The sequence below is a fragment of the Oreochromis aureus genome, linkage group 20 (assembly GCF_013358895.1).
Source record: "Oreochromis aureus strain Israel breed Guangdong linkage group 20, ZZ_aureus, whole genome shotgun sequence".
NCBI lineage: Eukaryota > Metazoa > Chordata > Actinopteri > Cichliformes > Cichlidae > Oreochromis > Oreochromis aureus.
In genome coordinates this window covers 21,030,456-21,056,645 of record NC_052961.1, presented here as the reverse complement: position 1 = coordinate 21,056,645, position 26,190 = coordinate 21,030,456, and the positions used below count along the sequence as shown (strand labels likewise).

Here is a 26,190-nt window from a genome sequence, read left to right as displayed (position 1 = left end):
AGACTGGCTAGTCTTCTGTAACAACCCTGCAGCATACTGATTGAAGAGGTTTATTAAACTGAATACTAAGTAGAAGACTGTCTTATTATTCTCCCCCAACCAGCATCAATGGGCTGCACTTTCCTCTGGGCTAGTCATAAAAAAAAAACAGGGCCCGAGTTTAATATTCAGATGAAATCATCTTCATATTTAATTGGCACTGGCATAGAAAGCTAGTGGAGTGTAGTGAAAACTGGTTGTTTGTCACGAATCCAAAGTCCAGGAAGAAAAAGTCTCTTTTTTCTTACAGTCAGAAACCGGAAGATGACACATACAACATTAGACAGTGTTATAGTGAAAAAAAGGAAAGAGTGTGATGATGACAGAATATCTGGCAGGTTTTCCAGAAAACATTATGACGCACTCTTCTCCATGTCACACCAGCAGACTTTAATCACATCAAGGAATAAGCATGTCGCTCATTTGATGAAAGTTGGCCATAAACGTAATAAAGCTGCCGAGGTTATTAGAAGTGCCACAGGCCATTTTACAACAGCTCACACACCTTATATTGGATTATGGGGAGAAATATGATGAACCAAGATAGTAGAACTTGCCCATTTACAAAGGACCGGAGGAGGTTTAATGGCTTGTGACTGAAGCCATTCATACACATTAATTCCTACAGCAATGACAACCTGCAGCGTTTTTCTGAGCTCTCTGGAAAATCTCTGGCATCCTTTAACGATGGCAGCAACTCAGTTGTCTGCAAAAATGAGCCAGATGCTGACTGTATACACAATATGTCAAATATACAGAACTGTTTAAAAAAAATCTGCAAGTAAGTATTTAGTTTGTGGGTTGCACATATGTTTAGAGCAAGGACGTCAAACTCATTTTACACCATGGGAGACATTCAGCTCTCTTTGATCTCACGTGGGCGGGACCAGTGAAACATAAATAGCATAAATATGAAAAATTACAGACAAAGTTCTACATTGACCAAACTTTCCTGTAGTTATGAAGCTTTACTTGTTTCACTGCTTTATTGTGGTCTCTCTGTAAATAGTGGAAAACAGGACCTTTTCTGTCATTTATTCGTTTATCTATTACTTAGTTACTTTGGTGTAGTAGGAATGGTTGGGGGAGGCGGGTGGTCTTTTTCTTCAACAGGAAAAGCTGTAAAACTAATTTTAATACAGTTTAAAGTTGAAAATCTATGCATTCCTTCACATTTACCAAAACCATCTAGTTGGAGTCTGTTTCGGGTGGATTCTGGTCCCCGGGCCTTATGTTTGATACCCCTGTGTTTGGAGTCCCTGCATTTATAAGCTGTTGGAGAGGCAACCAAATTAAAAAAAACAAAACTCCTAACACTAATGATTTATGAAATGATTTCCCATCATTGTCCTTTTTTTAATTACCACACTATATATCTGGGTTTTATGTAGCCTAGTAAACTGTATTGTTGTATGATCCACTTATCTTCTTAAGTAGAGGACAAACTTGTTCAAACAGCTGTTGTTTCCTGGAGGCACACACCAATATTTTCAAAGTGTCTAGCTGTCTGCTAGCTGTTTGTGTCTGCTGTTTGGTGCTGAAAGGTTATTTTTTTAGAACATTTGTGCCAAATGCGGCTGCCTGCATCTAAAAACGGTGTCATGAGGGTAACAGAACATAACAGAAAAACAATAATGCTTTCCAATAACAAAATAATCAACACTAGACAATCAGACTTGAAATTGCTTATTTTGTGTAATTGTTTATTTAGTGTAGATGAGTGAAAAAAAGTTTGATTATATTACTTTTTCAAATGTTAGTGTCATAAGTGCTGGTAATAAGTAATTCAATAATAAAAATCCTAGTTCTCTCCACCAGGGTCTCCTCCTTATCACTTCACTATCAAGGATTGAGTCAGTTACTCACTTTAACCTGACAGACGGCTTCAGGAAGAGTCATGGAGATTGAAAAATATTTCCTCTTTATAATAATGAGCTTCCAGGAGCTTTGGAAAAGGTTTTATTGTTTTTCCCTAATCTAAAGTCACGCCACAGTTTTGTTTTGAGAGATCCTTGAACGAACTGGCCTGGGTTTTGGAAATGAAATGTTTCCGTTTTTAAATTTACATAATGCAGTATATCAAAATGTCTTTGCAAGTGATGATTTGCAGCATAATCTGTTGTATGAGGTACACAGAAACTCTATTTAAATGAACTCTAAGAGTGTGTGGATCGGCATAGGAATAAATGAGCATTTTTATTTATTTTTTTCACATTTCATCACCAACTTAACACAATATATTACAGCGCTAGCACCTATTATTGTAACACAAATTGTTGTTTTGCTCATTAAAACATGATTGTGATGTGTTGTAAGAGTAACAAAAAATCAATTGCACCCACACTAGAAGAATTTATTATGTTTTTTTCAGCTTATACATTTCTACATAGATTAGAAAACAAATATCTTTATCAAATGCACAAATATAAAAGGCTTCTGCTTTGATCTGAGGAGAAAAATCTCTTAACATAATAAATTAATGTCAGACTATAACATATATGTATGTGTGCCAAGCAAAAATTTAAAAAAATAAAACGGAACGACTTTATTATTTTAATTACAAAACAAAGTTGTTAACTCCATTTTGACTCAACATTTTTCTCCGCAGTTTTCAACACAACTCCTTCCATACCTGGATGGATTATTGAGCTGGGCTGTCTATAACATTATTTGGCAGCCTTAAATCCACCAATGCAGAACATTCAAGAGGATCTCACTTGGATTCAGAGGTGGGAAACGTAAGGCTGCGTTAGTGGCATCAGTGTCTTCATCATCCAGGAACTGATGACATACTCTTGCCACATGAGGCCAGGCATTACCTTGCAGCAGGAGGAACCCATCACACACTGCAGCAGCATAAGGACACTGGCTCTGAGACCCTCCAGGAATATGCCTCCCCAGACCATCACTGACCCACTGTCAAACTCATCACGCTGGATGATGTTGCAGGCAGCATAACATTCACAATGGCATCTCCAGACTCTTACATATCTCGCACATGTGCTCATTATGAACTTGTTCTCATCTGTGGAGAGACTGGGTGCTAGTAACGGACCTGCCAGTTTAGGTATTCCCTTGTGAATACCAATAAAGCTGCACGGCACTGAGCTGTGAGCACAGGTCCTAGGACATCAGGACCTAATGCCACACTCATGGAGTATGATTCTGACAGCTTTGGCAGAAACATGCACATGAGTGGCCTGCTCGAGGTCATTTTGTAGGGCTCTGGCAGTCCTCCTCTTCCTCCTGTTCCACTCAGAAAGGAGCAGATACCAGTCCTGCTGCTGGGTTGATGCCCTTCTGTTGCCCAGGTTTTGTGGCCCAGGTCTCACTCATGTAACAGCCTGACTCCCAGTATCTCCTCCACATTCTCGAGACTGTTCTGGGAGACATAACAAACCTTGTTGTGACGGCCTGTGAAACCTGAATGGGCTGCAGGTACTATCTCATACTACCAGTGGTGACAAGGAGACTAATAAGCAGCCAAACTAGAGACAAGTCAGTCAGGAGGGATAAGGAGAGAACAACGGTCTGTGGCTGCAACCTGCAATACCTTTTCAGGGGTTGTCTTGTTGTTGCCTCTCCGGTGCACCTGTTGTCACTTTCATTTGCAGTTAAACAAGCATTCACACTCTGTCCAGTCATGCATCCCAACCGGACAGATCGATATCGCTGAAGATTAACTGATTTTGTTTTACACCGTGATGATCAAGTGTTTCCCTTCATTTTATTTGAGCAGTGTATTTCAGTGCTATAATTCACTGGCATTTAATTTCACAATCAGAAGTGCAGCTGCAGATAAGATTCAAATCCTAATTTCTTTCCATGGTGTCTTCTGATTAGTTTATTTTGGGTCTTTTTTTTATTTCTTTTCTTTTTTTTTACATCTTGTGTCATCATCTTCAGACACTTTGAGTCACAAAGATAAATTCTTTAACCAAGACAAAGATCTTCTGCTTTGTCTTTTCATGCCCCCGAGCATGAAAAGAGCTCAAAACTTTAAGGGTGACAGACACTTAGAGGACTGAAAAGCCTGGGCAAACAATGCTTCATTCTCCTCAGTCAACAGGCAGTGAAGTGTTGCTTTAATTCATGGTCAGGAGCAGGTGACAGCTCTAAAAGTGCAGATGGGTATTCCTGACTTTGTAGTGAGGTGAGGAAATGGTGAGACAGTCGAACACAGTCTTCCTACTGCTAATGTCTGAACTTGTCTTGTGGTTATAGGGCTTCAGAAAGTATTTGTTATCCACCTCATATCCCTAACAGTTTTCATTATTTGATGTTTTATAAATAAAGAAGTGAATGCAAAGTGCTGAATGAGCTTTTTTTTCAGACATTTTGACATGTTGTCAGAGGAAAGTTTGGTTTTATTAGAGCTGTAAAATATATGGTCAAAGTTTTATTTTTGGATTGCTTTTTTTATGTGTGTACTTGCTTCATTTCGTGACCAGCTGCCTTGCCTTGGCCCTTGATGGACAAATAAAATTTAAGTGAGAGATAAATGTGTGTCCAACATGTTTGAATGCAGTCTATCTTTTATTTTTTTCGTCTTCTGTGCACATATCTTCTTCAATGAGTCACTGAAAATACAGACAGCTTCCTGAAATCTTGACAGGAAGGCCTTCACGGGCTGTCACATATATCAAGAGATTACACCTCATTAGAGCAGCGCTCAGATACAGATCCCCCACAGTTCTATTCCTGAGACTGGTTTTGATTGGTCTTTTTTATCTAAACTGTGATGTCTACTCTCCATATCATCCATCTTTGTGACTGTCTCTCAGGCAGAGCTGGTGTTTTCCTCTCCGCTACCCTCAACCAACCGAGTGTCCCTCCCGAGCTGCAGGGAGCCATCAGGGATCCCCCAGGGAAGCAGGACAACCACTCATCCCTGAATGCTGTTTCACTACACATGGCACAGTGTCACGGAGGAGGCCCTCAAGCACCTTGTTACCGACACTGACTAGTGGGTGAAGAGCACAGATGGTGGCACGCTCTGTCCGGCTGCTCCTGTCAGCCTGGAGCCGTAGTTGTTATCTCACACTGAATGTGGCCACTAGTTTGAAGTGATAGATTTTTTTTTAAGAGAGAGCGAGGGAGCCTGCAAATGAGTTTCACTTGTATGCTATATTTCTGCAGCTGGGTTTTCAGCCCACAGAGGGGACATTTCTTTTAAAAAGGAACAGTACCAAGTGACAGAGACCATTATCCAGAAAAAGCTGGACTCATCAGCGTTAATTAGATCTCCGCTTTGGCATCGAGCCTCACAGAGAAGCCGTTTTTTTTGCAAAAATGAGTGGGCTATGAAATTTGAAGCCCATCCGCTTGTGTTTCCACATCTGTGTCTTCTCTGACTCTGACTTTACTGCAGCTGAACTCTCAACATCCTCAGCAACAATCGAAAGCCATAACCCAACCAAGCTGCTTCTCTTCCCCCTTTTATTATAATTCATCAAAATAAAATACTTATTGTGTTCCTGTCGCTGGCACTAGCTTCCAGATAAGCAGAACTCCAATAAGAAGACTCAGCTGGAACAATATTGAATTTGATATCAGTAAACCTTTATTTGAAGCTTCCTGCTCATCAGCCATGAATTTCAGCAAACCTTATTCGTTCTGGTTCCGTATTCATGAGTTTCTAAAGCTCGTTAAATATCAGATTATGACATTTAAGGAAACTGGGGAAAAGGGGAGTTGGTAGAAAATTAAAACCGTAAAAATGTAAGTTTAAAAAAAAGAGTGTTTACTGTTTATATTTACCTGTGGTTGCACTTTGGGCAACACAAGTAGCTGATTAATTTCAGAAAATAGAATTATAGAAAAGGATTACAGTGTTAAAATCAGGCTTGTGTAGGCTTTATGTAAATAAAAACGTATAGTTTGACAAATCGCTGGCCTTGACACTAATCTTTGAAGCAGTATTCAGGATAAATAGCTGTGTTTTTAAGCAGTTAGTTAAAAGTTTGTAATATTAAACACCACGAAGAACTTTCTTTCACATTAAAGCGGAATCAAATGGATGAGTTTCCTGGCTGTGTAATAATAACTGTTGTTTATTTTAACCTCGCCTGTTCTTGCCTGCATGCAATGAATTAATTAGCTGTAACACACAGCCCTGTACGGCAGTTCATTCAAATGCGCTGTGTTAATTTACAGTAAATTATACTTAGTTACTTGCGGGTAGCACTGTCTCTTCACACCAAGCCTTATCGGGTAGCTGTCAATCTGTGACATCAGAGAAACGTCATTAATTAGGGAGCTGTGGTGCTCTCCAGGGTGCTGAATCCTCAGCCAGTCCAGGCAACGACCCGTGTGTGTCTGTGTGCGTGTATAAAGACTGCGGGAATATCCTTCCAGCTCTATAAACAAACCTCTAACAGAGCTGCTTTCTTTCAAAAGCCTGACGCAAACTTTTCGTGGATATGGACCTCCTTCCAGCGCAGGAAGCTGCCAAAATCTACCACACCAACTATGTGAGGAACTCACGAGCCATCGGCGTCATGTGGGCCGTGTTTACCATCTGCTTCGTCATCATCACCGTGGTGGTCTTCATCCAGCCCTACTGGATCGGGGACAGCGTCAACACCCCGCAGGCCGGCTATTTCGGCCTCTTTCACTACTGCATCGGCAACGCGCTGACCTCGGAGCTCGTCTGCAAGGGCAGCATGCTGGACTTCGCTTCCATCCCCTCACCGGCCTTCAAGACTGCCATGTTCTTCGTTGGGACTTCCATGCTGCTGATTGTAGGCACCATGGTCGGCTTCAGTTTGTTCTTCTTCTGCAACGCAGGAAACGTCTACAGGATCTGTGCATGGATGCAGCTGGCCTCAGGTGAGGGAAGAGAGTTGGTTGGAAAGTTCAAATTCCCTTTATCCCACTTCAGTTCACAGATTAATATTATAAACTAGCTTTTCTCAACTACATTTATTTGACAGCAGTGTAAGTAATCATAAAACTAATTTCACCTCCATCTTTAAGATGTTTTTTTACGAGTAAAATATTATAATGTATGGGTAATTGTTCATAAGACTATGCGATGTTTCATTAAACAGTAAGCAAAGATCATTTTTTGTTTTTGTCTTTGTATAGTTTGTAGTGAAAAACTAACACTAAATTCACAAAACTGTAAGATCAGCTAAAAAATATTAATAAAATAAAACCTAGCGCATACATTTAAAGCTAATTTTAAACAGTCCAGATGTGACAGAAGTGCAGACTTACAGCTATAATTAAAGGGGTCCAATAGAAGTATTACAGCCGTTTCTAAACATATTCCACCGTTTTTAGTAGCTGGAAAAAAAATAAGTGGACAAACCAATACATTTTTGTTTTTTAATTGTTGGATGAAAATCCCTTGTAGTCAGTGACTGACAGGGATGTCACTAAATCCTCCCTTGAGGGGCTCTGCCAGACCTTTACTGACCTTCAGCTGCTGCTTGTTTGTGGGTCTCTCTGCATTCAGTTTCGTCTTCAGAAACTGAAAAGCATGCTTTGTGGGTTGTGATCCAATGACTGATTTGGCTGAAGAATATCACATTTCTTTGCCTTCTGAAACTCTTGGCTTAGTTTTTCAGTATGTTTTGATTCATTATAGATGTTTACTTGGATCCTTACTGCCAAGTCTAATGTGGCTTTATTGTTCTTGGGTGCAACCAGTGGTTTGTGCTCTTGATGGTAGACTTTGACAATGACACACCTACCTCCACAAGAGAAAGCCCGACTTGGTCGGATGTTGGGAAGTTGTTTTTCGTAACCATGGAAATAATTCTGTCATCGTCCACTTTAGTTCTCGTCTGAGGTCTTTCAGGCCTTTTGATGTTGTTGAGTTTAAGATTGTTGATACATTGTTTATTATTGATTTTTTTTTTTTTTTTTTTTTAGCCTACTGATGGCCTTCTTCAGTCTTCATGTTTAAAATTACAATACAAATCTATATAATATACATTCAACACTTTGAATCAGCTTCAGATATTATGTCTGCTTCATTTGTCAATCTTGTTATTTGAAATAACAAGGGAACGGGTCTCACCTGGCCATGAAAGTACTTGTCAGTCAATTGTCAAAATAATTGGAGAATTGACTGACAAGCACTTTCATGGGCACTTTCTGTAAATGGGTTATTGAGTATAAAAAACAGTTCATGCAAAATAAAAAGAAAAAAAATTAAACCCTTTGAATTAAAGCTGAAAGTCTGCTCTTCAAATATGCTGATCTTTTGATTTAAAATTCATTGTGATTGTGTAGAGAGGAAAAACTGTTCATATCTCATCTTCATCCTACAAACTATGCACCTGACTGTAGTTCTCCTTTAAGACCGTACATAAACTTTTTTTTTTTTTTCAAATTAAATCCTAAAATGTCACAGTATGAATAATATTGATGCATCACCTGATGGCTCTGTTAATACAATAGAAACAGACAATGACAGTGTCAACAAAAGTTCTTGCGACCATAAATTACCAGTTTAAAAAGAAGTCTGATGAGGTTCAGTTCATCGGTTTTATTATAACTATTCTTAAGTAATAGCCCAAATATTTCACCACCTCAATACCAGAACTCAAATTAAAGAGGCAGCTATAAAGGAGCCATGAGACCTGTGCTTCTCTTGCAAGTCAGGTGTGAAACAATGAGCTCATCCCATCACGGGTCGACTTCTCACCTCTCCAGTTTCAGGTGTGATGTGCGTTTGTTCTAGAGGTTGTTCTTCGCCGTGGCCAATAAGGAATCCTGTTTCAGCCCAGACTCTGACACCTTCGATAGCATATTAGTTACCTGTAACAAGATCAGGTGTTGCTGTGTTGTTAACTGATCTAAATTTGCACCTAAAAGCGTATGAGGGGCAAGAAAACTAGCCACGATAAAAGCCTGTAAAACTTTATGGGCATGTATCTGCAAACTCGCATTCTACTGTAAGTAGCTTTTGGGGAAGCCCAGAGGAGACGTTACGGGAAGAATAGCATTTAAGATTTAAGAACTTTCATAACGGTACATCGTGCAAATGGCTCCACAGAGCATCATCTGCCTTGCTGAGCCGTAAATAAATAAAAACTTTGGCACTTTATGGAGGTACATCATGTCTTATCATGCACTGGGGGCTCCACAGCACCGGATTATAATTATTTATCAAAGTAAGAGCACACAAGAGGTAATTATTACAAGGCTCTGCCATTTCCATGTCCTTCCCCCGCAGGTGTGTTGATGGTGATGGGCTGCATGATCTACCCAGATGGTTGGGACTCTCCAGAGGTGAAGAGGATGTGCGGCCAGAAGACAGATAAGTACACGCTGGGAAACTGTACGGTGCGCTGGGCCTACATCCTGGCCATCATCAGCATTCTTGACGCCGTGCTCCTGGCATTGCTGTCCTTCACACTCGGCAACCGGCAGGACAAACTTCTGCCAGATGACTTTGAGCTGGAGGGAGCAGGTGAGGGCTGTGGGGTGGTATGCAGACTGAATGCTGGGTATAGAAACAAATATTTTAATGTGTCATAGCTGGCATAGCACAAGTATAATGTGTGACATATAAAACAGCCACATTCCTTTCAGACTGGCCTGCTACAAGGTCCTGCTGTTGTGCATACCTGCTCTCTGTTAAGGTTTGAGCCATCATTAGCAAAATTTGCTTCACCTTAAGAAACGTATCCAAGATTGGAGATTTTTCTGCAGAGTTCTTTATATACAGTCGTGTGAAAAAGAAAGTTACCACAGGACTCTTTGTAGTTCCGTGAAAAACTAAGTACACCCCATGTTTCAGTATCTTGTAGAAGCGCCTTTAGCAGAATTACTTGAAGTTGTTTTCAGTTTGACTATATCAGTCTCTCATGTGTCTGTGGAGGAATTTTGACTCACTCTTGTTTACGAAAATTGCGCTTCAGTTCATCAATTCCATTTAATTGTACACAGATCTCAAGAAGTCCCACCACAGTATTTGAGTCAGGTTGAGGTCCAGACTTTCTGGGCTTTCAGTTTGCATTACAGCTGTTTTCTTGTAGATTTGCTGCTGTGCTTGGGATTCTTGTCATGTTGAATGACCCATTTTCGGCCAAGCTTCAGCTGTCAGACAGATCCACCACCGTGCTTTACAGTTGGTATGAGGTGTTTGTGCTGACATGCCATGTTTGGGTTTTTATGAACCACCAAATATCTTCACTTTGGTCTAATCTGTTGACAGGACATTGTGCCAGACGTCTTGTGATTAGTTCAGATGCAACTTTTCGAAGCTAAGTTGTGCTGCCATGTTCTTTTCAACAAATTAGTAATTAGGTTAAAAAGTTTTTCTCCATAAACTTTATCAAATTAGCAGTTTTACAGTTAATCTGTGGTCATAATTTGCCCAGTGTCCCAGTGCCTGAAGTCCATTAAATCTGCTCCCTTTAGGGCTTACCCACAGAAGATCGTTTTCCTCCATCTCACCGGATCCTTAGCTTTCTTCTCTGTTACACCAACTTTCTCCATATCCTCCTTTGCTACATTCATTAATTTTCTGTGTGCTCTTCCGCTCCACCTCCTGCCTGGTAGATCCATGTTCAACATCCCGTGTCCAATATATCCAGTCCCTTCTCTGCACATGGTCAAACCATCTCAGCCCTGGTGTCCACAAACATTTTTCTTTTTGTTTCTTTTACAGAAAACCCCTGATTGAATCCACAGACCTTCAGGGCCAGTGTGAAATATCATGATGCACCTTAGGTTTTCACCTCTCTTGCCTTCTAATGTTTACTGTGGTTTTGATTAATACGATTTTGTGCTTCCTTATTTTACTATATTTCACAATACCCAATAAACAAGCCCACCAAAATCATGTATTGTATGAAGATCTGTTTTATTGTATGGTGTGTTGTACAGCTTTGTAAGTTGACAACTCACACAGAGTTTATGTTCTTGAATCTGACACCAATGTAAGTTTTTGTTTTTCCCCCATAGGTTTCGACAGATAACATAGGTTACTTGGATATGATCTGTTTGGGACACCATTACATAACATCAGATCTCACCATTTCGATGGTAAAAACAGTGACATTATTGAACAGTTGACCACACATACAACTGAGCTCAAACACACCTTCCATACACTTTATTAAAACACAGCTACCCAGCTAAACAATTTTAGCTAAGATATAAGATTTGTTAAAAACTGTACATAACTGTAATATACATAAAGGCAAACTCTTTGGTACAGATATATACAGTTTATTTTCACTTTTTTTTTTTCCTCCTTAAGATTGGGCTTCTTAACATGTTGTCTTGTTGAAACCTTTAAAATACTATATACCTGAATTGTAATAGGTGAATGAGAATGCCAGCCTCCCATGAAAATGAAAGATCCCTATTATAATTAACTAAGGATACTAAATACCAGGTGATAACGGAATTGCTATGGCTAAACATGACCTACTTTATCAAACAGTGACCCTGCCTGAAGAAATGCATGAAATGAAAGTTACCCAAAGTCAGTGTACATGTCAGCCCAGTGTGAAACTTCCTAAAACCTTCTTTACAAATACAAAGTGTATTTCAAATGTTGAATGGGATTTGTTTTGTTTTTTTTGTTTTGTTTTTTTGTTTTGTTTTTTTTAAGTCACTACTGAAAAGTTGTGGGAAAAGAGTTTTAGGGAACAAAAATGACCAATAAAGGCTACATATCCTTGGTTTGTTTAGGTTTTAGTGCAGGAGTGTAACAAACAAGGATGAGTCACTAGCAGTACAATGACAGACTTCCTTAGGAGGGTGAACGGAGCACAGCAGTTGGAGCCAACATGAGCACAAAGTAATAAAAAAAAAATCCACTGGATTCCTGACATCACACTGAGAACCAACTAATGCAAAGCAAACGTACACAGAAGCATTAGCTCAAAAACAAGAACATAAGAAATTCAAAACATCTAACCAAAAAAAGAAGAAAGAATAAAGAAAAATAAATATCCATCTGATATGCCCAAACTGGAAAGTGATCTGTTGCAGTCTCTGGAGGAGGTGGGAGGGAAGGGAGGTTCAATAGCTGGAGGTGTCCACTAGAGGGCGAGCCAGGGGTGGCGCAAGCACTCTGCGGCCGTGGCTCTTTTCTCTGGAATAAGCTCCAGCATGGGAAGAAGGAAGTCAGTGAAGCACTCTGCTTCTTCGCGGGGCCACTCGTATTTGTCAATCAGCACCTCCAGCAGTCCCCACGGCTTCAACTTAGTGATGTGTTTCAAATCACCTGCAGACAGACAGTACTGCATCAGAACCACACCACTACAGAGTACAAAAACTTCCCCATTTTAAACTTCACTTCAAGGACAGTCATGTCTGCAAAACTGCACATACAGTCTTAATCGGACAAATGACACTGATTAAATAGTTACCTTGTAATTGCTTTTTAAAGAAGGCCTGTTCTTTTGAACTGTAATATACACTGGAGACATTTTTACATGTATATTCAAATGTATGAATATGCAGCAATTGGGATTCAAGTAGGGAATATTCCAAAGCACAGTCAGTAACTCTCACTCGAATCTTGACAGTAAAGCTTCTGTTTTACCTTTCTTGGTGAAAAAATCCTTGGAATATTTGCCGGACATTATGAGTTTGCGTGGGACACTCCCCAGCAGCTCAATGATCAGTGCTATATGGTCTATACAGCAGACAGTTGCAAGAGAAAAGACAGACAAGACAAACAAATTCATCAGACAGTGGACCCAGTCACAGGCCCACTCTGGGTGTGTGGGTGGAGGGCAGAGGGAGGGAGAGAGAGGCCTGGGTGACATCACACACACCAGCCTCACTGTTGGCAGAGGACGAGGTGTAAAGACCAGAAGTTAGAAAGTTATAAAACAGAGCTGTAAGGTTCATTAACCTTTAGCTCTTTTTTATTGTTCAGTTTGGGGTTTTTTCCACTGAAGCTTTTCAGACTGAGCAGGGAACAAAAACAATTCCCACCAGTTGTAGATTGACAAGACAGGCCCAGATAAAGAAACTCTGAAAAATGTCAGAAAAATACATCTAAAACTGGCCATTCTTTAAATAATAATAAATCAAAAAATTAAAAAAAAAAAAAAAATCATGTTTTTGTACTTTGTGTTAATTATTCATCAACTTCACTGTCATTTTATCCATAACTGTAACAGAGGTCTTAACATTTGCAGTAACCTTGGTACATATCAACAAAACAACTCCCACTCAGGGACCTTAAAAAGGTTACATCAAGACTGTCAGTTAATCCCTTATAGACATCCTTAATTAAAACCATCTTACATTAATTATCATATTTCTGTAAACGTGTGTACTTTGAGTACATTAAAAGTTTATATTCTGAAATAAATACACTGACTTATAAAAGTAAAGGGTTCTTGCCTTTTTTTCCCCTGTGACTTGTTTCATTAAAGGAAACTGATTAAATTACATTTATAAAAACACTGTTGTTGCGCAGTGGACTCCACGCAGAGGAAAAAGGTCATTCTGATTCTCCTCAGCAGGGACCAATACGGCATCAAGCACCTAGCCAAAATGTCTAAAGGCAGTGTACAAGGCTCTGCCAGGCAGTCTTTGGCAGAACAACACTTGAATCATGATCAGTGGTTCAAAGAGGCTGACATTTATTGGTCTGAGTTTCTTGCTTTGATGACGGGCCTGCACAAAACCATTTGAGTGTGCTGACTGAAGTTAACCTCCTGCCTTGACCCTCTTTGTCCACCTTTCCCAGAGTGAGCCAAAGACAGAGGTGCTGGCGTACCTCTCTTGGTGAAGTATTCCTGTGAGTATTTTCCACTCAGAGCATAGTGTCGGGGGATTTTACCGAGCAACTCAATCATGAGAGCAAGATGGTCTGGAAATGAGGCACATCAGAGGAGAAGAGGAGGAGGAAGATGGAAAGTCACAGGGAGTTTGGAGAGGAGATGGCAAACAGTCAAGTGGAACATATTGTATTAGGAACAAAGGATGATGATTACAATGATGATGATGACAGTCTAGTGTGACAAATAGCACATGTATCAACAGCCTGAATTAACCTACTGAAAACATCTGAACACATGGAGCTCATTCACTGTTGTATTTCAGAAAAATGATAACTATAAAGCAAGATGGGAAGTCTGCATTAAAGCACAGCCCACAAAGATATACAGTAAAACACAAAAAGCAGACTGATGCAAGTTTACTAAAAAAATCTAATAAAACGTTAAACACAAAGCATTTATAGAACAGTAAGCCATGGTTTATGTGACAGCAGGTGAAAAAGCTGCAGGATGTTCCAGGAAAGTCAAAGTTAAAGGTCAGCACATAGCAGACATGCCAGAGCAGAATCAAGTTAATATGGAAACTTTGAGCTAAGCAGCAAGCCAAAATTCCATTTTCACCTTATGTTTCAATTAAAATATGAGGTGAAAATGGATCAAACATGAAGTATGAGTAACAAGGAGGTGAGGAAAAGGTGAGAAGAGAATTGAAGAGATGGCCCCATCTCCAGTGCGGTAAAAAAGTGGCTCAAGTTGTTAGACAGGAAATACACACAGGAATGCTCATACTTTTCATACTTTACAATATTTCTTCTGAATTCAAAGCCATTAATGGAGCACCTCATTAACATGTTAACACTGTGCAAAGTGCACTGTAACTAGAGCTCCAGTGAAGGTGAGAACTTGCATGCATATTGGACATTTTAAATAATTCAACAGTTCAACACCGATAAGAGAAGATTTAACAACACTACGGTGCTTTTAACAGTAGCAGTAATATGAAACAGAAATCTCACTCACCAGTGAAACACATTTCAATACATCTACTAAATCAAGCTCTGAGAATTAATGATCTAGAGTTAAAACTTGTACTTTAAACACAAAGTACAGGAAGACCAGGCAATACCTTCATCTCTGGAATAATCTTCCCCAGAATGTGGTTCAAACAAGTAGTCCCCTGTGGCAAGCTCAAAGGCCTGAGGACAATACAAACACAGGGAGGGGGAAAAAAAGAAACAGTATGAAGCCATCTGTCCAAATTTCAATGAATCCCTCCCACCACTGACTAGACTCATTATGCTACTTGAGTCTTTAAGATACAATGGATTTTTTTTCCCTCCTTCAGATAATGTTTTTTGTTCTGTTCAGTTTTTGGGGGGAGTTTAAGCACCTTTTGGCACTATATAAATAGTTTGATACAGAGAAAATTTCTCACCATACAGGCTGTGCTCCAAATATCAGCTGGTGTGCTGTAGCCAGAACCAATAAGTACTTCTAAAGACCGGTACTGTCGTGTCTGGATGTCTTCGGTAAAGTGCTTGTGCTGAGAGGAAAAAAGACAAATACGAAAACACAAACGTATAACAAGTAGGTTTCATCATGTGTAGCAATAACCCACTGAAAAACGGAAATATTTTACATGAGAATAAAAATGATTGAAAATATAAATGGCCTCTATGCTCAATTTGAAATCTGGATCACACTCCCATCTGGTAAATGATTTCTCATTTAAAACCATAAAAAGCAGGAATACCGAAACATTACTCTCAGTAGCTAGATGACACTCGATGTGTCCCTGGCTGTACCGTTTCATCTCTTATGAGGAAATCCCTTTGGTCATTAGCAGGCTACTCACCACCCAGCAGGCATTTCCCAAATCTGCAATCTTGACCTTGATCTTTTCTGCATTGAGTGGCTCAAGTGGGTTAACTAGCAGGGATCCTGCTGTCAGCTTGCCTTTATAAAGCACAGAGAGAAGCAGTGACATTGAATAAAACAATGGGATAAACACTGAATAAATGATAAGTATAATAATCAATATTTCAAAGTTCACATGGTTTTGTTAAATTTCCAAAGCAGCTCAGCGACAGCAAACAGCTTCTAAAAACCTAAACCAATCAATTTCGGCTTACTGACCATTTCTTGCATCTTCCTGGTTTCTATAGGGACAGTTGGACCCATCCTCTCCATCTTCTTCTAAAATGCCTTGTTCCAGCTCTCCGTCCTCCAGCCCAGCAGAAAAGCGTTTCTCAGTAACTCCACGGCTACGAGCCCCAGTTCCTTTAGTCTCTGTGTACACCTCATTGAAATCTGTAGACTCAACACCGTTGTACATGGAGTGGAGAGGAGACTCCACGTGTTGATCCTCTGGAGAGCCACATTGTTCTGTGCACTCTGCATTGCCATTGTGTTGGTCTTCATCGCTATGCTGAAAGTCACTCTCCTCCACATGGCCATTACAGTTCATTTCAGACAGTTCCTCTGGTCCCACCCTCGTGTGATCTGCATTCAAAGTGCTCCCTGAAAGTATCAGAAAATTTATTTTCAGTTGATTCATATCAGATTTTTTGGCTGCTTTGCAAATTTTGCAGAACACATTACTTCTCTGATGTTAGCTTCTTACCATCTGTTTCCTCGTTTCCTAGCTCTACAAAAGACACCTGTCTGAGAGGCGCACAGGCTCGTCCCTTTTCAGTCTGTGGGTCGTCTTCATCTTCATCATCCTCTCGTATCTCTGTGGTCTTTTCCATTTCCTCAAGGTCCATGATGCACTTCTCCAGCAGCTCCGCCTGCCGCTTCTGCTTCTTTTTTAACTTCTTCTTCTTGTTCTTGGACATTTTTACTGTCTGTCAAAGACAAAAAAAGGAAAGGTTTACACATTTATAGGACTGATTTAAAAGTAAACTAAAAAAAATAAATAAAAACATATAGGAGGCTAATATCTAAGCAGAAAGTGAAAAAAAACAAAGTCTTGTACCTGTTTTGGAACTGGCGCTGTGCTTACTGTAAAGAGAACATGAGATAAGTCAAAACCTGTACTAAACCTATGAATGCAGATATAAAAGTGTGTGTGCATGCACGTCTCATACTCGCTGAACCAGAGGGAGGAGGCGCCCCAGCCTTCTGCCACTCTGTGGCTTCAGCTGCAAGCCTCCGTACGTAAGGCTCATCTACGCTCATCAGGATGTTCTCCGGCTTGATGTCTGTGTGGATGATATGACACTTTGTGTGCAGGTAGTCCAGACCTTGGAGAACCTTAAAAAAAAAAACATTAATGGAAAATGGTTATCTGATTGTGTAGATCAAATTAACCAATCAGACTGACTTGGACACAAAACCTTTACCAACTAAACATAAGGAAACTTTTGCGTCAAATTTCAGGTTTTTCTTTTCTTGGAAACAAATATACTAGCTTTGCACAATTCAGAGTTCATAAATAATCCTTATTAATCACATTTGGCTTTGCTGCAGCCCCTCAGTTTATCCTCTCTGAAACAAAATATTTTAGTTCTTCTCCCTTTAAAGGAAAGGAGCCAAGACTAGAAAAAAAAAGTCTTAAAAAGAATCCCCAGGGCAGTCTGAAGCTGGAGCGTTTGGTTTGTAGTTAATACACAATGATACTATCATTATTTTAAACCTTAGTGGTGCTTATTGAAAATCCATCCATGTAACAAACACAGCATATAACAGAACATTAAGAGAAAGCATAAAAGGGTCCCTTTAAGAGAACACAAAAGCTTAACAATCTAAGAAAATTTTAATAAAAGGAACATTTGCTGTTTTTCAAAGGACATCAAATAAAAAGCTGTGGAATACACAACACTAATCCACAGATGAGCTGTGCAATTAACTGCTGAATTAGTCATTTGTTTAACCATGAAAAAAAGCCCCCTTTGTTTTGCCTCACTCCCCATCTGTTTTGTTAAGCAGCTTATTGTTAATATGTAAAGTTATCACAGCTTCCTCTACCCTGACTGTTTTCCATCTATCATGCAGCCTGCAGGCTACACAACTCTTGTGAACTACCAAGCCTTAATGATGAGTCATAGGCATTCAAAAGGTGTGCCTGTGGGTCTCACTTTACCTGTCGTATGATGCTCTTCACACAAGCCAGGGGCAGTCCTTGGTAGTTTGATTTTATTATCCATTTCAATAAGTGATGTCCTAACACCTCAAACACCATGCAGACGTCTGAAGATTGGAGCAGTTAAGATGGCAAAGTAATACCGGTAAAGCAAAATTGAAAACAAAAAAAAGGAAAAAACAACTACCTAAATGAGGAGTGGCATTGTTTATGCTGAAGACAGGACACGTAGATATCCAACCCATACGCTTTTGTTAGAGCCTCTCGTGTTACAACTACAGCAACCCCTCAGGCATTCAGGGGATCTTACCCAACTAAAGTGTTGTGATGGGGGTGGAGGTCTGTTTGGGACACATAAGATTCCATTTGTCACACCCTCACCTGTTGTTTACTTTCTTACTTGCATACAGCTTTTTACCTGACATGGACATGAAGGGAAAGAAAGTTCTGTACATTTAAAAAAACAAAAAACAAACAAACAAAAACATTTCTAATAAGACTCAAGTTTTTGTTTTAGGTTTTTTTTCCATCCCAGCAGGAGGTAATTTGACAAATCAAATGTGACTAATATTAAAAACCCGGAAACATCTGTTATATCTGGCTGTGAAGGATACGGGTTCCATTGACGCCAGAGATCTTGAAGTCATCTAAAAGCTGGACTACCATCTCTCGGTTGGGATCATTCGTGTCAGAGTTTCTTACCTACAGACAAAAAAATGAAAAAAAATTTAAAAAAAAAAATTGGTGGGGGACCCACACACATCATTTACATGTAAAACTGTGTGAACATACGTGCTGGAACGCATGCAAGTCACATGTTTAGATGAATAAACATGTGTAAAAGCTGTAGTGTAAGCAAAGCCCTGCTGTCCTTGCAACACGTTGCTGTACACTCTGATGTGTCTCCAGATATCCCCACAACTAATTAGTGAACACTTCCTGCGCTTACTGATTAGAGATTTCATCATAAAACCTACTATATGCAACTAAATCTGATACTCACAGATCTGAGCAGTTTTATCTCATCCAGTGCTGTTTCTGTGTAGTGCTCTGCGCTCTTCACCACCTTCATTGCAACAAACCTCTTTACCCTGCAACCACAGAATGTAATGTTCACTAACAGGAAGCAAAGTAAACAGTCTCTGAGCCAGCTGCTGCTGCATCTGGAATCCAATGTCAAGTCTCAAAAACAAAACATGAATTATAAATATGCAGTAAAGTTTTTCTCATACTGAATATCCCAGGCGAGCCACACGGTGGAGAAGTGTCCCCAGCCGAGCTTCCGAATTACATGGTATTTTCCATTATAAAGGTCTCCTACTTTCACATGGTGGTAGCCACCTAAAAGATAAGAAATTCAAGCTGATTAGATAAATAAAGAGGTGAGCATGTATATATATACAGAACAGCCAGTGAAATAACATTCACTGTAATAACAGGTCACAACTAACCGAAGCGACACCGTTTATTGAAACAGTCATACCAAATATTGATTTATCTGTTTAAACTAAGGTGTGAATCACTAATACTCTGGTATCATTTTTCTACTGGGGAAAAAAACAAACAAACAAAAAAACTTGAAAGAGTAGTTAATCAAATACAGTGCAATATAGTGTGCCTTTGAATGCAAAAAGTAAAGAGGAACCCACCTTTGCAGTAGTCATTGGGGTCCTCCTGCTCTTCATCATCAGAGCCAAGGATCTCTTCAGGTTCCTCAGGTTCCTGAGGGGAGGCTTCAGCCTGAGGTTGCTGTCGAGCTCTGGGATTGGCTGGCTGCCTGATGTAAAAACAACAATTATGAAAGACTTCGATGGAACAGAGTTCTGATGCATTTACCGTCCATTTATCAAATATTAGCTCAACAATAAGGCGTGCCCAGGATGAGAGGATTTTATTACAGGACATGCAGATGAGACTAACTGAACAAGACTGCAGCTCATTGATAACCGATGAGTTCGACTCTTCTACATAGCAGGAAAGAATCAAAGCTCAACCTTTTACTTCCAAACACTGCTCAGCACTGCAGAACTGATGAACAGCTGTAGAGTTTAACTTAAACAGATGCATTAAAAAGCAGTGGGAACGTTCTCCTGCCTCTCCTGGGATCTGACCTTAATTGGCTCAAAAGTAAGTGGCATTAACTAGCTAGCGTTAGCAACTGAGTAATTCACTCTAACACTAATACTTTACTGAACAACATAATCATGTTAGCTAAGCACCAACATAGAGTGTGCCTGCTCTGGATGATCAGTCACAGTGACGGACATAGACGTTTCAAAATCAGCTCTTGTATAAATGGGTAACTAGAGACAGGAAGAACTTGCTCATCAGCCAAGTTTTTTGTTGCATAAACATAACCCATATAACACAGTATTTATTAAAAAGCCTCTCACACAAAATAATCAAACATGACAAGAACCACTCGTTCTTAAACAGATGACACCGGGGGCTGACTGCAAAAAATAAATAAATAATTGGTGTACATTTGGTGTATGTATAAAGCTACAAATAGACAACTGTTTTATAAATCTATCATAAAGAAGGGTTATAACTGTAAACATCCACAGTCACATTTCAATCACTGTGAAAATGTGAAATGTCAACAACAAATAAAATTTTACTCCAGGGTAATATCTCATCTTTCATTGCAGACTTCAATTAACCCACAACTACCTCTTTAAAAAAAAATAAAAAATGCCTATGTGTAATATGAAGAAACTATGAGGTAACTTGGGTTGAGGTGAGGACTCCTCATGAGGTGACATGGACCTTGCTTTGTGCACTGGTCCCCAAACCGTTCCCACAAAGCTGGAAGCATGACATTGTGTTGGTATGCTGAAGCATTAATAAACCTTTTCCACTTGTACCTACTTGGGCCGGCTCGACACAGTTTTTAGGAGTTTTCCATTAGGTGGTAGTACCATGGTAATAGGCATTTTTTTAGTACCTACTAATTTTTTAAACCTGGCAACGAGGAAAACGGAAAGAAAAAAAAGAAAGAAAAAAAAAAAAACCTCCCACTGTGGTCCCTCGAAAAAAAAGTTATACTCCGAGCAGCAGGTGTATGCTCCTCCATTGTTGTGGTGTTCATGTCGCATACAAATACCCCATGTTAAGTGGTACTTGATTGTAATTGAAAATGACCGAAACAGAGTCAAATCATGTAGGTACTAGTGGAAAAAGGGCTATAAGAGTTCCTTTCACTGAAACTAAAAGACAGAGCTCAAGTTTTGAAAAAAACAACGTCACACCATAATTCCTTCCCAACTTTATACTTGGCACAATGCAGTCAGATAAGTTCTGTTTCTCTGGCTACTGCCAAACCCAGACTCATCCATCAGATTACTAGACAAAGAGAACAGCATGAGTCTTCACTCCAAAAAACTCCACTCCTCTAGAGTTCAGTGGTGGCGTGCTTTACACCACTGTATCTGATGCGCTGGACTGTACTTGGTGACATGTGGCTTGGATGCAACTGCTCGCTCCTGGAAACCCAGTCCATGATGCTCTCTGTACACTATTCTTGAGCTAATCTGAAGGCCACGTGAAGTTTGGAGGTCCGTAGCAGGTGACTCTGCAGAAAGTTGGTGACCTGTGTACTATGCACCTCCGCATCTGGTGACCCTGCTCTGTAAATTTATGTGGCCTACCACTTAATGGCAAACTTGGTGTTGTTCCCAATCGCTTCCACTTTATTATAATACCACTAACAGTTGACTCTGGAATGTTTAGTAATGAAGAAATTTCACAACTGTACTTGCTGCACAGATGGCATCCTATCATGGTACCACGCTGGATTTCACAGTTTCACAAATTTCTATAGACGGTCTGCAGGTGCCCTATTTTATACATCTGTGGACATGACTGAATTCAATGGCTGAGTGAGTATTTTTGGCATATGACCATTTCTGACCATAAATAAAAAACAGTTTTGAATTATTACACTAGTTTGACAGTTACACTTAACCAAACATAAACCCACATTAAAGGCAAATATTTGCAAGGCAAAACAATAGAGCAGTAGCAGATAAAAGTCCATTAAAGTCATAGCAGGCTGTTAATTTGGATCATGTCCCCTTGAAATTAAACCACAAGTTTCAGTGTAATTGCCTCCAGTTTCTTGCTTTGACCTTGTTATCAGTAAAGAAAGATTAATGAACGACTGTTGCAACCAAGTTTAATTAGTTTTAACAAAATAGCAAGGTGTGTCCAAAACTTAGTTTCAAACAAATCTTGCAGCTATCGAAGCAATGTTTAACTATTAAAATATTCAAACGGTTATTATATTAATAAAGATTCCTAAATGTGTAACCGAGCACTGGCACAGTGACAAACTGCAAGCAGAAAATTTAAGCAGATACCATCTAAATCGCTGTCAATGATTTTTTTTTAAACTGCATTTGAACGTCTGCTTTTAACCATAGTGTAAACCAAAACAAGAAGTTGGCCTGTCAAAACAACCCTACCACAATAATACCACACTGGCACGCCTTCTGCCAAGGAATATCACACAACCAAATTAAAGAAAGCATTTAAGGAAACGCATGCTGCAGTCAACATAGCAATTCAACTGTCACCATATGTTTGTTTTATTCATTTTACTGCAGGCCTAGTGTGTGTGTGTGTGTGTGTGTGTGTGTGTGTGTGTGTGTATATATCCGCATTATGAAAGACAACATCAACCTTGCTGAATCAGACTGAATACTGAGAAGTTTCCAGAATAAGGGGACAGAAAACTGTGGCTACATTACAAGCAGACGTACAAGCCTGCAAGCAAATTATGTTCCAAAATTACTAAGTGAGTTATATGGTCATTATGTCAAGCTGTCAGACAAATGAAATGTCTGTGCATATTGCATTTTTCAAATATAAATCACTGTGTGCAGACTTTCATTTTGACTAAAACTCCGGCAACAGCTTGATCAAACCCGACATAATGGAAAACAGGACATCCAGTTCTTTTCTAAATGCATATTTGAAACATATTTCTGTATATATTTTTTTTCATGGCTCTGCAAGCCCTAAATAACAGAACATATTCTTTCCATGTTTATATGTGTCACCACATACATTCTGGCTTTGCCAGTAGTTCAGTTCCTAATATTTACTTGAAAGCCAAACAGCCTGATGTTACTTCCTCCACAGAGCAGATTAAGCCTGCTCATCTCTACTGGAGCCAAGAGAGCAGAGATCACATTCAACTAAATTCCTACAACTGGGCTCCAGTGTTTCATAAATGAGCTGCTGGTTTTCTACGTAATCCTGCAACCTACTTCTTTGTGCCTGACACGGTCAGCTGAAGCGGTGCATGTTTGCCCAAGGATGACAAAATAAACCGATTCAAATAATTACTGAATTACTTTATATGAATCTTGACTTTCTAGTCAAGCTTTAAATCTGAAACGCATTCATTATATTTTAAGTATCATAAAGCTGGTAAAACGAGGCAGTAATTTAATACTGATTATCTGTACAGTTCTCGTGTTGTCTGCTTTAATATTTACATTGCTGCATTAATAACATATTATTTTAAAACATGTTTTTTTGCATCTTGAGAGGTAAATGCATGGCTTTTCAAATTCACTTCAACATGCAAATAAATACATCGTCTAAATTACATACTCACTCGTGCATTTTCATTCACAAAGAGAGAAAGCAGATGAAGCATATTTGAATGCAGAGCCAGTCTCAGTTAGTCATCCTTTCATTATAAAAAGCTTTAATATTGGGTGTGTGCACCTCGTTTTAATGGTGCTCATCCTTTTGGGTGTGAGGACAAGTGTCTGATGCACATTTTCCTTGAGACTCTCACAGCACTTCAAAACATTAACCAGTCCACCCCATTATGTCCTCTAAGGTTGTTTTGTTCGTCTATAAATGCAGTGCTCAATGTGCTAGGATTACTGCAGAATGCAGCTGCTCTGCTTTAAGTTGCATTTAGTTTCTTGGTATCACATGATTCTTACAGCTAATAAAACATACAAGTACGAGCCATGAAGATAACGTTGTCAGGAGGAGAGTATCCTCAATGGTGCTGTTTTCAGTTAAACACCATGCTTCGGTGGGCTGATGTGGGCTTCTTCATTCTCTTGTTTTAAATATAGCACTAGCTGTTATGTAACGCTCTGGAGGATGCCACTGGTGCAAGCATGATTACTAGATTGTTGGGCACACCAAAACAATCGGTACTGGAGATCAACGCTTGACAGCCCTATTTACAGCAACTAATCATTCAGAAATATTTTCAGGTGATCACAGTGTTTAAATATTATATTTCAGGTATGGCTTACAGAGCACCCAAAATTTGTGTTTTGTTTTTGTTTTTTGTTTTTTACTAAAGCACTGTAAACCGTGTTAAGGTTAGAGCAAAAATAAAAAGCTGTGGCGTGTGCAGACCAAAACAAAGTTTAAGTGCAAACAAGCAGTCAAAGGCCTTTCTAACAGCTTCTCCAATGTCAGAACAGCAGCAAATACACCAAAGTGCAACAAACAACCTGCTTTGATTGAGTACAGCTGACAAAATACTTGCTCATGTGCGGGTGTCCTAAAAAACGGGACACACATAAGAGGGAATGACGTTTAAATGGAGCAGTGACTCACTTTTTGTTGGTTTTCTTTGCTTTCACCCTCTTCTTCCTCGCCTGCAGTGCCAGCACTGCAAAAAAAGAATAGAAAAAAACAGGAGATCTCTCTTTTTTTCCTTTTTCTTTTTTTTAACCATTGTCTGTTTGCCTTGTTGATTTCCAGCTGACACTCAAGACAAAACAAACGAAGCCATCTGAAATAAACAATTACCTCACCCCAACGTTCATTATGCATCGTGCTGGGTCATGTTTGCACCTAACAGTATCTAAAATCAGTGTCAGTGCATGTGTCGGTTTGCCAGAACCCATCCAACGTTAAGTCACATCACTGAGCTTCCCACCTAGGCAACGCTCGTCTCAAACACGGTAATGTGGCGTGAAGTGATTTCAGCCACTACAGCGGCTAATTATGGACTCATACATGAACGCACGGTTACCGTGGCCGGTGTTTCGGGCTGTGTTTAAAATGGAAGGAGCTGGAGAGCTAAATGTATCGAGCTAATCCTGACATGTCCTATTGAAGCTAAAGCTAACGTCTAGAGGGCTAACGCTCCAGCTCAGTGCGTGATAGACGCGTTCAATTAAACCACGTATCACAATGTATGCTGCTCGGCGAAAAATAGTGTTTTTATATTTGTCACTGCACGACAACATCGACTGTAACGGCAAACCACACACACAATGTGTTACACCAGTCACACAGCGTGCAACGTGTCGCGTAAAGATTTACCTTTCCTCTCCATGTCTGCTGGATCCGTAGCTTAGCCGTTAGCTACACAGCCAGTGATCGAATGTTCCACGCATGCGCACTGGCTCGCTATGTCGAAGGGGAGCTTCCCTGGTGACGTCTCTGCCCGTGTATCAAACAGTTTTTATGGATTTTAGGGCAAACTGCCTTATAAAGAAGTATTTAAAGCAGCCTCACTGATAGCCGTGCAGTTCAGGAATTTAACCTTTTATTTACTTTTCGTGCATGTTTTTAACTAAGGCAGCAGTGTAGGTAGGTGGGTTAAATGAGCTGCCTGATTGGTGACGTGATTCAGTGGTTTGTGCCCACATTGGGATTAATATTAAAGTGTTGGTAACCTTTGTTATACTGGATGCTGATAGCGGTACAGAACAAGCTGACTGCATGGTTTGTTAAAAGGCACAGACTGGAATTTACGTAGCTGGACACTTGGCAGGCTCAAATTAATAGTTTCTATATTAGTATTACCAAATATTTTACACGGATAACGTAGTGCAATATCTTTTATCATGTTTTTTTTTTTTTTTCGGACATTACAACATCAACAACAAGGTTTAACGTATAAAAAAGCTGTTTAATTTACAAGCCAAGTGCAAGATCATGCAACTCAAACTGTCACAGCAAAAAAATTGTGAAAAATATAATTTTGTTATTCATTTTAAATGTATTGGGGGGAAATGCATATTTGATAAGCTCATATTAGGTTTTAGGGCCATAATACAGAGCAAGCCATAATTCTACCAGCACGGTGGTGGGCAAGTGGTGATTTGGGTTTGTGTTGCAGCCACAGCACATGGATACCTTGCAGTCATTGAGGTGACCATGAATTTCTGTGTATATATGTATTCTATAGATAAATGTGAGGCTGTCTGACAGCCAAAGTTTGCCTTGTGCAGTACTAGACTGATCTCAAGCATAGCAGCAAATCTACAACAGAATGGTTTAAGGTGTTGCAATGGTCCAGCCCCAACTGATATGCTGTGGTGGGACCTTAAAAGGGCTGTGCGTAAATGAATACCCACA

At 39.7% G+C, this 26,190-nt stretch overlaps 2 protein-coding genes across 3 annotated transcripts; one reads left to right on the top strand and one right to left on the bottom strand.

Annotated features, from left to right (window-relative positions):
* The first annotated feature begins 6,461 nt into the window (after window positions 1–6,461).
* lhfpl5b (LHFPL tetraspan subfamily member 5b) lies at window positions 6,462–11,957 on the top strand. Its single transcript, XM_031726356.2, has 3 exons — window positions 6,462–6,870; window positions 9,230–9,466; window positions 10,670–11,957. Exons 1-3 carry the CDS (start codon window positions 6,462–6,464, stop codon window positions 10,678–10,680), a joined length of 657 nt encoding a protein of 218 aa, XP_031582216.1. The 3' UTR covers window positions 10,681–11,957.
* Window positions 10,848–25,273, bottom strand: srpk1a (SRSF protein kinase 1a). 2 transcript variants are annotated; one of them, XM_039604518.1, is made up of 16 exons: window positions 25,150–25,273; window positions 24,436–24,490; window positions 19,485–19,612; window positions 19,068–19,176; window positions 18,839–18,926; window positions 18,450–18,537; window positions 17,836–17,942; window positions 16,841–17,006; window positions 16,729–16,754; window positions 16,375–16,597; window positions 15,888–16,271; window positions 15,607–15,707; window positions 15,187–15,294; window positions 14,878–14,947; window positions 13,751–13,843; window positions 10,848–12,238 (listed from the first exon to the last, which is right to left on the bottom strand). In XM_039604518.1, exons 1-16 carry the CDS (start codon window positions 25,160–25,162, stop codon window positions 12,054–12,056), a joined length of 1,944 nt encoding a protein of 647 aa, XP_039460452.1. In that variant the 5' UTR covers window positions 25,163–25,273; the 3' UTR covers window positions 10,848–12,053. The 2 variants fall into 2 exon arrangements, with proteins under 2 accessions (XP_039460452.1, XP_031582235.1); XM_031726375.2 differs by lacking the exon at window positions 13,751–13,843 and adding an exon at window positions 12,560–12,652.
* Between the last annotated feature and the right edge of the window lie 917 nt (window positions 25,274–26,190).